General features: G+C 46.6%; 1 protein-coding gene across 1 annotated transcript in view; it reads left to right on the top strand.

Moving 5' to 3' along the window:
• Positions 1-635: 635 nt before the first annotated feature.
• GFPT2 (glutamine-fructose-6-phosphate transaminase 2) overlaps positions 636-11,636 on the top strand; it is a gene marked incomplete at its 5' end in the record, with an annotated part of 29,169 nt that continues 18,168 nt past the window's right edge. The window contains 5 exons of the mRNA XM_039252867.1: positions 636-694; positions 1,338-1,472; positions 4,000-4,061; positions 6,786-6,865; positions 7,277-7,394. Coding sequence (XP_039108798.1) covers positions 636-694; positions 1,338-1,472; positions 4,000-4,061; positions 6,786-6,865; positions 7,277-7,394 — 454 coding nt within the window. The remainder of the gene's footprint in view (positions 695-1,337; positions 1,473-3,999; positions 4,062-6,785; positions 6,866-7,276; positions 7,395-11,636) is intronic.

The following is an 11,636-nucleotide window of genomic DNA, read 5'->3' as shown; positions in this document are numbered from 1 at the left end:
GGACTGCTAGCTTGTGGCCTCATTGCACCTAAAGCCACTTCAGAATGCCTGGACTAGTTTCTGGATAATGAAGTATTATCATCCCCCATTTGATATAAATACCAAAGCGTGTTTGACAATATTGTAAGCCACAGGGCAGAGCTCTGTGTGTAGTCAGGTTGGTAGGTCCTTTTAACCTACAGTGTGGTGTATTTCCTCAGGTTTAAATTGTAGTCATGGGGCACCTGGGTGGCTCAGTCATTGAGGCATCCAACTTCAGCTCAGGTCATGATCTCATGGTTCGTGAGTTAGAACCCTTAACTGGGCTCTGTGCTGACAGCCTGGAGCCTGCTTCAGATTCTGTATCCCCGCTTGCACTCTCTCTCTCTCCCATTGCCCCTCTCTCTCGTTCTCTCAAAAATAAATAAATGTTTTTTAAAAAAGCAGTTTAAAAAAACTAAATAAATAAAAAATAAATTGTAGTCATAGTAGATGGTAAGATGTTCGCTCCTGTCACCATTAAGTGACGTGTGCTCACCAGGTGTCTCTGGGAGGAGAGCTTGCAGAGTTTCAGGCTGTCAAATCATCATCCTTCACTTCCAACTTGAACATCACCTTTTCATAGCATTTCTCTCTTCACTAAACTTTTCTTCCAGAATTCGTTGTCATCCATAATGGGATCATCACAAATTACAAAGACCTGAGGAAATTTCTGGTAAGCTACTTCTGTGGTAACATGTAAGTCAAGTGGTGTCGGTTCTTCCCCAGAAACTTTCCAACCAGCTCATTTCCCTCCGGAAGCAAAGGCAGGAGCTGAGTGAGACCCACATCACTGCATCGGGCATAAACCTCATCCTGTCTCCGCCGCCTCCCCAGATCTTGCAGGAGAAGATAGCAGGGCATTTGCATGTCCCTTAGGGACCACCGCGGGTTCACATAATCAAAAGAACATGAACTTCCTTTTATTAATGCATCTGTACTACCTAACATAACGACTCATACACCACATGGAATGTGGGGTGGGAAAGCAGACAGTGTGTATCTACCTTATGAAAAGGTTGTGGTGTTGGTTGGGACGTGGGTGGATTTGACTCAACATATTTGATCATTTTGACTGCTGTTATTTTGCAATGGCCAGATTAATGGCGAGGACAGGCTTCTGAGGCAGGGTGATCTCAGGGAATACTAGAATGACTCAGCTGGCTGTGTGATTCTGGAAGACATTTCTTATCCCCCTCGTTTTCCTTGTTCTTATCTGAAGTTACTATGAGGATGGATCATGAGGGAGAAGAGGGAGCTGGCCGGGTGACATTATGCAATGACCATTATCTAACACTCTGTCCAACGAAATATTCCAGGAAAGCAAAGGCTATGAGTTTGAGTCAGAAACTGACACTGAGACCATCGCCAAGCTGATTAAATATGTGTTTGACAACAGAGAGACTGAGGACATTACGTTTTCAACATTGGTCGAAAGAGTCATTCAGCAGCTGGTGAGTTACCAGACCCGCCTGTATAAATAAATCACCCCTTCATTCCTTCACTTTCCAATAGTGTTTATGAGGCAAATTTGTGCGAAGAACCTGAGGATTGAGGATGGCTTGAGTACAGGAGCGCCTGGGTGGCTTAGTCGGCTAAGTGTCCAACTCTTGATTTTAGCTTAGGTCTTAATCTCAGAGTCTTGAGTTCAAACCTTGTGTTAAGCTCTGCACTGGGTGTGAAGCTTAAGAAAAAGAAAAAAGTCTACAACGTTTGGCCTTAAGATGTCACATCATGGAGAATTGAGAGAAATCCTGAGGTTTTGGTAGCCAACATCAAGTTTTAACCCTTCTGAATCTGTGATCGGAACTTCCCATCTGTGGTTCCTCACGGTGTGCTGCACTGGGGACCTTAGTTGTGGCAGGTCCTCTGTCATCGTGTCAGCTCTGTGTGCGTTAGTTATATACCCAGGGTGCATCGAACTGATGTTGGAGACTCAGAATTGTAGTTTTTCTGCCTGTTTCGGTGAGGTGGTTGTTCATCACGGGGAGGAAATGCCCACACATCCTTGCTGAGCAGAGCTAGAAGGAAGAGGAAATAAAAACAGCAGGTGTGGACTTTTGAGAAGTTTGATTCTAGAAAAAGAGTGTCAGGAAATGGCCCAGTGGCGGTGGGAGAGGCTTGCAGTTCTGAGGGAAGACTGCTTTGTGATAGGAGATATCCTATCAGGTCCATGTGCTGATCCAGGAGGAGAGAGATTGGTGATGTCCCAGAGGGCTGGACCCACAAAACTCAGCCCCGAGAAGGGGTGCATACTGGAGGGATTGTCCACAAAGAGGAGGCAGAACAGACTCAGGTGGTGTATGAGATCGCAAGGGGAGTGCGCTCCAGGTTTCCTAGAGTCCATCCTCCTGGGCATCCGTGCCACCCAGGAGCTCCTCCGAGACAGGGCCAGCCTGGAGACAGTGTTTGGGGCCGAGAGTCTGGAATATTCAGTGTCAGAGGGCACAACACTGTAGTTTAAAATATATCACCCTCTGGCATTTTCAGAGCCTTTTTCAGAAATAAGTCTACTGTCAAACACTTTGCCCTGTGACTCCCATTTTTGGGAGTTGTAATTTAGAAGACATTTATAATAAGAGCCTGTCCCATATGTAGTACATAGTATAATATACTGTGTAATTTACAGTAAACCAGTTGGCTTTGCGGTGCGGTATCTCCTCATTGCTGTTTGTGATTTTAAATTTTGGAAATGCCTCCCCAGTGACGACCGGTATAAATTTCAGTGATTTCTCTTAGCTGAAGCAGCAAGGGGCTCTTTGGGGCAGACAATGGGAAGTGTTTTTCTGTTCAGTACGATGTTCTTGTTGATAGAACTTGGCAGGGTAAACGTCAGGCCCCTGGGGTCTGCCTGAAGCCTCTTCATTTGGGGCTATTTGAAAGGCCCTTATAGGTCCTGGGACACTGACTCTGGGTCCCTCTGGCTGTGTGACTGAGTTGGCAAACTGGCCAAGGCACACTGGCTGCACGTGCCTTGGGTCTGCCCAGGATTCCAGAACGTGGGGTATTTCATATGGAGATCCAGACTTCTAGCTGGTCATACATAACCTGAGTCTACTAGGGTCATGGTAAATGTTAGTACAGGGTGGTCAGGACGTAGGAGAGAATTTTGCACCTAGGATTTAAATTGAGCACTTGGAGTCTGGAGTTAGGAGAACTAGGTTTGTTCTGGTTTGCACAATGCAACAAGCTGAAGCACAGAGGGCAAGTGACAGTCATTGCTAAAGCAATAATAACAACACTAATAACAACCCGTGCCGCTATTGGGTTTTCAATATGGCAGCCACTGTTCAGAGCACTTAAAGTGCATAAGCTCACATGGGGTGCCTGGGTGGCTCAGTCGGTTGAGTGTCTGACTTCGGCTCAGGTCATGATCTCACTTTGGTGAGTTCGAGCTCTGCTGTCAGCACAAAGCCACTTCAGATCCTCTGTCCCCTTCTTTTTCTGCCCTTCCCCCATTTGCACTCTCTCTCAAAAATAACAACAACAACAAAAGTGCATGAGCTCACAGAAGTCATACAAGGTAGGACTATTCTCATTTCCATATGCCATGAGGCGTAATCTAGGCAATTGCTCAATTAAGGGGTAGAGACAGGGTTTGAACCCAGGCTTTACTGTATATCATGGATTAGTCCCTTTCATTCTTACAGTCCCAGGGCAGGACCTCTGGCCACAGTCCTCATTTCTTGAGGCTCTAACTGTACCCCTCCACCCAGATCATCACAGAGCTGAGAATCACTCCTTGTGGGCCTGAGCAGGGGTGGGTTCTGCTGAGCACCATGAAATCCGCAAGTCCTGGTCTTTGGTTCTTCAGCATGGTACCAACCGTGCTGCATTCGGCACCCTGAGGAAGGAACCGCAGAACCACCCACCGTGAAGAGTGACGCCCTCTGTGGGGCGGTGGGCCAGGTGGCAGCAGCCCTGGGGGCTCTGGCAGGGCCTGAGCACATTGTCACTCACTCTTGTTTGCTCTATTCACAGGAAGGTGCATTTGCATTGGTTTTCAAGAGCATCCACTACCCTGGAGAAGCTGTTGCCACCAGGTGAGGCAAAACATGTTGACATTTCAAGAACAAATAAATAAAATAAGATCACTTAGCTTGAGGCATAGGGGAGAAGTGAGACCGTGGCCTATGCACCCCATCATCACTGTGGCCAGGGCCTCTGATTTTTAAAAGGAAAAGCAGAAAGTTGTTTTTTTACTTTGAAATCTCCAGATTTTCAGAAGTTGACAACAAATTCAAAGTAAAAACAAAACTATACAGCGAGGGGCAGATCCAGGTTGCAGGTCAGTTTTGAAGATGCCTTCTAGAAAAACATGCAAAATTATGAATGTGAGACTAGGAACAAGTGAACATTAATTTGAATGCAGTAAAGAAGAGGCCTTGAAGGCCCAAGCGCAAGCTTCATCACCTGCACACCAGGGTGTTCTAGGAATCAGCCCAGAGGGCCTGGGTCAGCCCGCATGTCCCTCTCTTAGATAGAGCCCCACAGTCCCCAGTGATGTGTGGATTCACACAATTGGGGTTGTGAGTGCCATCCTGTTATTTTATATTCAAATGAGCTGATTATCCATCTGTTCATCCATCCACCATCAGTCTGACCATCCATTCACGCATCTACCTGTCCATCTGTCCTTCCCTCCCCCCCATCCATCCAACTGATATCTGTTGAACACTTGGTCTGTACTGAGTCCTAGGGATCGAGTAACACCTGACCTGGTCCTGCCTTTAAGGACAGACCGCACATTTGTGCAGGAGGACAGAGCGGGGCAGAGGGTGTTGATACTCCATGTTGGGGGCTGGGAGGCAATGTGCTGGGGGGTAGGAGGGAGCACAGGTGTCTGCCTAGGAGAGGTAGGCAGAAGGACCAGTGTGAGCAAAAGGAAGGGGCCTGGAGTGAGCTCAGCACTTTGGGGATCTGACCCAGAGCAGGCTGAGTCCCCTTCAGAAAAAACACAGAAAACACCCTGGTTGAGGGCACAGATGGGGTCAGCAAGGACACACCACTCCTCGCTCTTCAAAGGAGCCCATGGAATGTGGCCCAGATTCTGTAATGAAAGCAGCGGCCGTTTCCCAGACACTTTGTAAGCTCATTCCCCGTGGTAGCGGTCATGGGCAGACTTTCTGCTCATCCAGAAAGACAGACTGACACCTGCTGTGTACCAGGCATGGGAGACAGCAGTGAGCAAGGTCATGTACACTCTGCCCCTCGAACTTCAAGGGCTGGTGGAGAGTGAGGATGAGGGCAGAGGCCCTGCTCTGCAGGGTCTCAGGTGCACTATGGGCTGAAGGTTTCGTTTTGAAACCTCTGAGGAGCCACAGAGAATGCACCTGTGGCCTGGGAGACACAGACAGAATGAGGCTGTCCCTCATGGACAGTCATATTCTCTAGGCAGGAAATGATGGGAATGTATCATGATTTAATTTTTTTCCAGGATAGGAAGGAATTTACCACTTGGCATTTAATTCCTTCAATCATAAAATTATAAAAGACCACTTGGTCCCTTTTAAATTTAGAAACCCCAGGGTAGCTGGGTGTCTCAGTCAGTTAAGTGTCCAACTTTGGCTCAGGTCATGATCTCACAGTCTGTGAGTTCGATCCCCACGGCAGGCTCTGTGCTGACAGCTCAGAGTCTGGAGCCTCTCTCTCTCTCTCAAAAATAAATAAACATTAAAAAAATTAGAAACCCCTTTTAAAACTCGATATTATCCTGGTATTACTATTTTAAATGAATGCAGAAGAAGGCAATGTGAAGAAGCAATAAAGCTTTATATTTCTAAATTGTCTGTAACTGCTGGCTCTGTAACATGGGCAACCTTTGGGATGCTTTGGGAACATTATTTGAGGCAAAGTTTAGAGAAATCATAGAGCTCAATCTATAACAAGAGAATCTGGGGGAGACTTTTGCCAAGAAAATTAGATAACCACAGTATTTTCTCATTACCAATGTTATAAAGAAAGGCTAGTTGAGCTGGCTCTCCATTGTACACACAGCCATGTCTCCTCTTTGCTTCAGATGTGATAAAAGATGGTCCAAAATATTCAAGGTGCTCACAGCACCTTCTTCAAAGCCACAGACTCTGTCTCCCAACTTGGGGAGCTCAGATGTGGGGCTGGGAGAAGAAATACAAGTTCGAGGCTGCAGGAATTCCCGCAGGGGAGCAGTCACTGTCCCCTCTGTGATAGAGTCCAGCTCGTGCAGGTTGAGAGTTTGAAACTTTGCCCATGACACTCAGGCAGAGGCAAAACCACCCTTGAAAGCGTGTTATGTGGCCCACAAAGTTGAGCAGATCCAAATCCAGTCATCGGAATGCTCCCCAGAGCTGGAGAGTAGCTGCACTAGGCAAAGGGGTGGGACAGGGGGAGGGAAGAGAATCTTTGGGCAGGTCCTGGGCGTCGAGGTCTCCCGCTTTAGAGATGGCAGTAAATGGAAGCCTGCTGGAGACACGGAGTGTTCCTGCATGCTGACAGGGCCTCCTAATGCCTCTGCCTCAGTGATCTAACCGTGTGGGGATTCACTGAGCAGGGAGGTGGCATCAGGAAAGGGAGCCGGAATTCTCCTTCCGGTCAGTTAGTTGGTCCCTGCTGTAAGCCCTGGGAGCATCTTCCTGTGCCTCAGGAATCTGTCCTGTGGGATCTCAACAGGATGCTTTCCCCTGGCAGAAGGGCTAGACGCGGGCCCCCCTCCTCAGTGCTCAGAGGCCATCCAGCCCTGCCCGGGGTGTTGAGATGATGAGTAACTGGACTCCCTCTTGTTTCTACAGGAGAGGCAGCCCCCTGCTCATTGGAGTGCGGAGCAAATACAAGCTCTCCACAGAACAGATCCCCATCCTGTACAGGACACGTAAGTTTTTCGAGAAGGACTTGAACAGGGCAGGGGGCTCTCGGGCTCTGGTCCAGGCTCCAGGTCAGTTCGTGCAACTGACACTTGGGTCCGTCTTTGCCAAAGCGTTTTATTATGGATATTTTCAAACGCATACACAAGTCCAGGGGACGGCATGCAGCTCCATTACATAAAGGCATCCGCACTCTGAGATGAGCGTTGCTTTGCTTTGTTTTGTTTGCAGCCATTCAGAAAGCTCTTGCTGCGGCCCCGCGCTATTTGGGGATCATTTGCACGATTTGGCTGACTCAGCCAAAGCTAAAAATTGCAGATTTCTCCCACACATATTCACAGGGGAAGCTGGCGCCTTGCTTCATGTTATTCAAACAAAAGAGTTTAATGTCACTCGCAATCCTTCCCTTCCTTCGCCAGGCAATTTCGAGAATGTGAAGAATATCTGCAAAACAAGAATGAAGAGGCTGGACAGCTCGACCTGCCTTCATGCTGTGGGCGATAAAGCAGTGGAATTCTTCTTTGCTTCCGATGCAAGGTAGCTAAACCTTGTTTCCTTTCTTTGCTGGGATTATGTAATCAAAAATGACTGGCCAAACACCACCATTTTCCACTCATCCTTGCTTTTCAGCTGTGCTCTGACAGCAAAGGCAGATTTCAGTTCTCTGTGACCCTTCTCCGAGAACCTTGGAGAACCACTGAGAGCACCCCGTGACCACTGACCTCCACAGCGTTTTGGAACCTGCACAGAATAATTGAATTATTTGCCAACAGTTTAAAAGGGGGAGATTTCACATAAAAGTCTGGATTTCTAGCTTCTCTGGAAAATCAGCAGATGTGAGCACACTGGGCTGTGGTCCTTCTGGCCAGGCTGTGCTCCTTTTAGCTAGCCGGGTCAGGTGCCTTCAGGCCTTCAGTCCTTCTCTCATGCCACCCGCCTCTGCCTGAGTCTGAACACTCGTTCAGGCCAAGACTTAGGAGGGCGGTCCAGTTCATTTCAAAGTCCATGTTCTCATTAACAGACAAAACAATACTTGTGAAATTTGAGGAAGTCCACTTCATATACATTTTGGTACAAAAAATTTACACACATACACATACACATACTCAGAAAAGACCAAAACACTTTCCTAGTAGTTGAAATAGAGAAAACTACCATAGGGGCACCTGGGTGGCTCAGTCAGGTAAGCGTCCAACTCTTGATTTCAGCTCAGGTCACGGTCTCATGGTTTGTGAGTTTGAGCCCTGCGTCGGATTGTGTACTGGTTGCTCAGAGCCTGCTTGGGATTTTCTCTCCCTCTCTCTCTGCTGTTCCCCCACTTGCTCTTGATCTCTCTAGAAAATAAATAAACATTGAAAAAAAAGAAAATTACCATAAACACCACCACCACCTCCTCCATCCATACCCTTTTTATCCCTCCTTCCCACCAGCCTCTGGTGGGATCTTGCCATACCAGGGAGGAAGTGTGGAGGACACCAGATGAGATCTCCCGGAACACATGGAGTGGTAGGAACTTAGAGCCCTGGCTGCAATGTCTGGTTCAGCCCACAGCCAGCAACGTCCCTGATGCTGATGGGAAAGGACAGCGTTCCCCAAACTGTATTCCTTAGGGTACCATTTCAATGACAAGCTGATACGATTTCGGGGATTCTAAGGCACATTGATTTATAGACTTCAGTATCTGTCAGTGGCATCTGCAGTTATAATTTGCTACAGTTTATTTCTTAGAAGTGCATAAAATAATTGTGATGCTTCAAGATCAGCATTACCTTACTTTCAATGAAATCTGCTAAATGTTTCTTTAAAAAAAGGAAAAAAATGCTTGAATGCCTGCCAGGAGATGAAATAACTACATGTAGGCAATAGGACCATATGCTTTATTATTTTTTAATGTCTGTTTATTTTTGAGACAGTGAGAGACAGAGCATGAACAGGGGAGGGGCAGAGAGAGAGAGGGAGACACAGAATCCGAAATAGGCTCTAAGCTGTCGGCACAGAGCCCGATATGGGGCTCGAACCCACAAACTGTGAGATCATGACCTGAGCTGAAGTCGGATGCACAACCGACTGAGCCACCCAGGCGCCCCGGATCATATGTTTTAAAATCCAGTTGAGGGGGTACTTGGGTGGCTCAGTCAGTTAGGTGTCCAGCTTCGGCTCAGGTCATGATCTCCTGGTTTGTAATTTCAAGCCCCACATTGGGCTCTGTGCTGACAGCTCGGAGCCTGGAGCCTGCTTCAGATTCTGTGTCTCCCTTTTCTCTCTGCCCCTTCCCACTTAGGCTCTCTCTCTTTCTCTTCCTCTCAAAAGTAAGTAAACATTTAAAAAAGTCCCACTGAAAACCTGTTAGAACTAATCCTAAGGCTGGTCGGAGAATGAAATGTGGAAATCAGACATCCCAGCAGTGAGCTCTCCCCTGAACAAGGCTGCAGGACCATATCCACCCCGTTTCCTCTTGGGCCTCCTCATGTGACTGGCACAGTAAACCGTCAGAAGCCTTTCTTGAACAGAAACCAAAAAAAAAGTAATCTATTTACCCAAGCTAGAAAAACTATTTTAATCCCTTAAAATAAATCTTAATAAAAATAGTCCAGAATCTCTTTAGAAAAGACTACAAAAGTCCTCCAGGAGAAACAGGACCAGATTTGAATAAATGTCCACATTCCTTGGTAAAAAGGCTTAATATTATTTTTAAAAACTAATGAATGGTTTAAAGTTATTTTGATAATTAACAATTTTTTTCTAAGATAACTGACTCTCCTTAAATCAGTCTGCAAATTTGATGCTATAATTAAAAATCCTTGTGATTCCTTTGCTTGTTAGGCTTTGGGACTTGGAAAGGTGATTCTGCAGTACATGGTGTGTAGACGAGTGTAAGGTGATTCTACAGTGTATGGGTCACCAGATATGGGTGACCGGTCCAAGTATGGAGACACACTGTAGAGCCTTCAGGGCAACAGTAGCCATGCTGAGGGGCTTCACCAGGACGATCTCGCTAGCCACACCTGGGTGGCTCAGTTGGTTAAGCATCTGAGTCTTGATGTTGGCTCAGATCATGATCTGATGGCTCATGGGTTTGAGCCCTATGTCAGGCTCTGTGCGGCTTCGAATTTGTGTCTCCCTCTCCCTCTCTACCCCTCCCCCACTCATTCTCTGTCTCTCTCTCTCTCTCTCTCTCTCAAAAATAAATAAAACATTAAAAAATTAAAAAAAACCTAGAGACGTATGCATACACGTAAATGCAAACATACGTGTATTTAGCACTGCCTGGAGGGCAATACAGTATAAGCAATGTTTCTCTCTTGGAGAGATTTCATCTCTCTTCCTCTTATTATTCTTTGTTTTCTGCCATTTAAACGTGCCTGTATATCGTTCAAGGTATTTTTTTCCAATGCAGTGGCTTCCCATCCGTCTTTTTTTAGATTAATTTTTTAAATATTTTTTATTTATTTCTGAGAGAGAGGGAGACAGCATGAGTAGGAGAGGGTCAGAGAGAGAAAGAGACACAGAATCTAAAGCAGGCTCCAGGCTCTGAGCTGTCAGCACAGAGCCTGACACGGGGCTCGAACCAAGGAACCGCGAGATCATGACCTGAGCCGAAGTCGGACGCTTAACTGACTGAGCCACCCAGGCGCCCCAACTTCCCATCCTTCTTTGTGTGTCTTCCCAAGCATCTGTCTGGAGACACCTCTCTTAGGGCTATGGAATGTGACCACTTCTTTCTTTAATTTTGCATCAGGAATTATAAACGTTACGTTTTTGGCACAGGGCAGGTATGGGTGTGGCACTTGGTGGAATGAGGGGTTTTTTCTCCTATGGTCTTTTAAGTGCTACTTTCATGGGTTTTTTTGTTTTTTGATTTTTGTTTTTTGTTTTTTTTACCATATCTATGTACCACTTGTGCTGTTGATTAGTTTCCTTTTTCACTTACCAACTTTTCTAACTCCATTTATGTTTAAAAGAAACTTTGTATTGCCATTTTGGAAGACAAAAATCATCATTACTTTCCATGCAGAGAAAGTTAAGCACGATGGGGCACCTGGGTGGCTCAGTCGGTTAAGCATCCAACTCTTTATTTCAGCTCAGGTCATGATCTCACCTGAGTGAGTTCCAGCCCTGCCTTGGGCTCTACGTTGATAGCACAGAGCCCACTTGGGATTCTCTCTCACTCCCTCTCTCTTTGCTCCTGCCCTGCTCCTGCACTCGCTCATTCTCTCTCAAAAATAACTAAATAAATAAATAAGTATAATAACCCCCATATTTCATTGGTGGACATATTTTGTACTTTGCTTTGAAACCATCATTTTTTCCTTGCAAGGTGCGTGCGTGCGTGCGTGTGTGTGTGTGTGTGTGTGTGTGTGATTTGTTCTGATGATTTTCCCACTGTATGGATTTTGCTGAGAGAATCCCCCATGGTGTCATTTCCCCTGCCCACTGTATTTCCTGTGCACTGGTATTCACAGGTATCTAGAAACTTGATCTCCTTCTGGTTTGATTTTTTGGAAGACAGTTTCATAGGTGGTGGTGTGTCCTTCTATCAGGAAGCATATATGTCTCGTTGTCTGTGTTTTTGTGCTGTTAAGATTAATCAGAGGGTTTGTGGGGCGCCTGGGTGGCTTAGTCGGTTAAGCGTCCGACTTTCGCTTAGGTCATGATCTCGCGGTTCGTGGGTTCGAGCCCCGCGTCGGGCTCTGTGCTGACTGCCAGCTCAGAGCCTGGAGCCTGTTTCAGTCTGTGACTCCCTCTCTCTCTGACCCTCCCCTGCTCACGCTGTCTCTC

Source organism: Hyaena hyaena, unplaced genomic scaffold (assembly GCF_003009895.1).
Source record: "Hyaena hyaena isolate Hyena2069 unplaced genomic scaffold, ASM300989v1 scaffold_428, whole genome shotgun sequence".
Taxonomy (NCBI): domain Eukaryota; kingdom Metazoa; phylum Chordata; class Mammalia; order Carnivora; family Hyaenidae; genus Hyaena; species Hyaena hyaena.
Note: the sequence above shows the minus strand (reverse complement) of the source record. Positions and strands in the feature narration are given on the sequence as shown.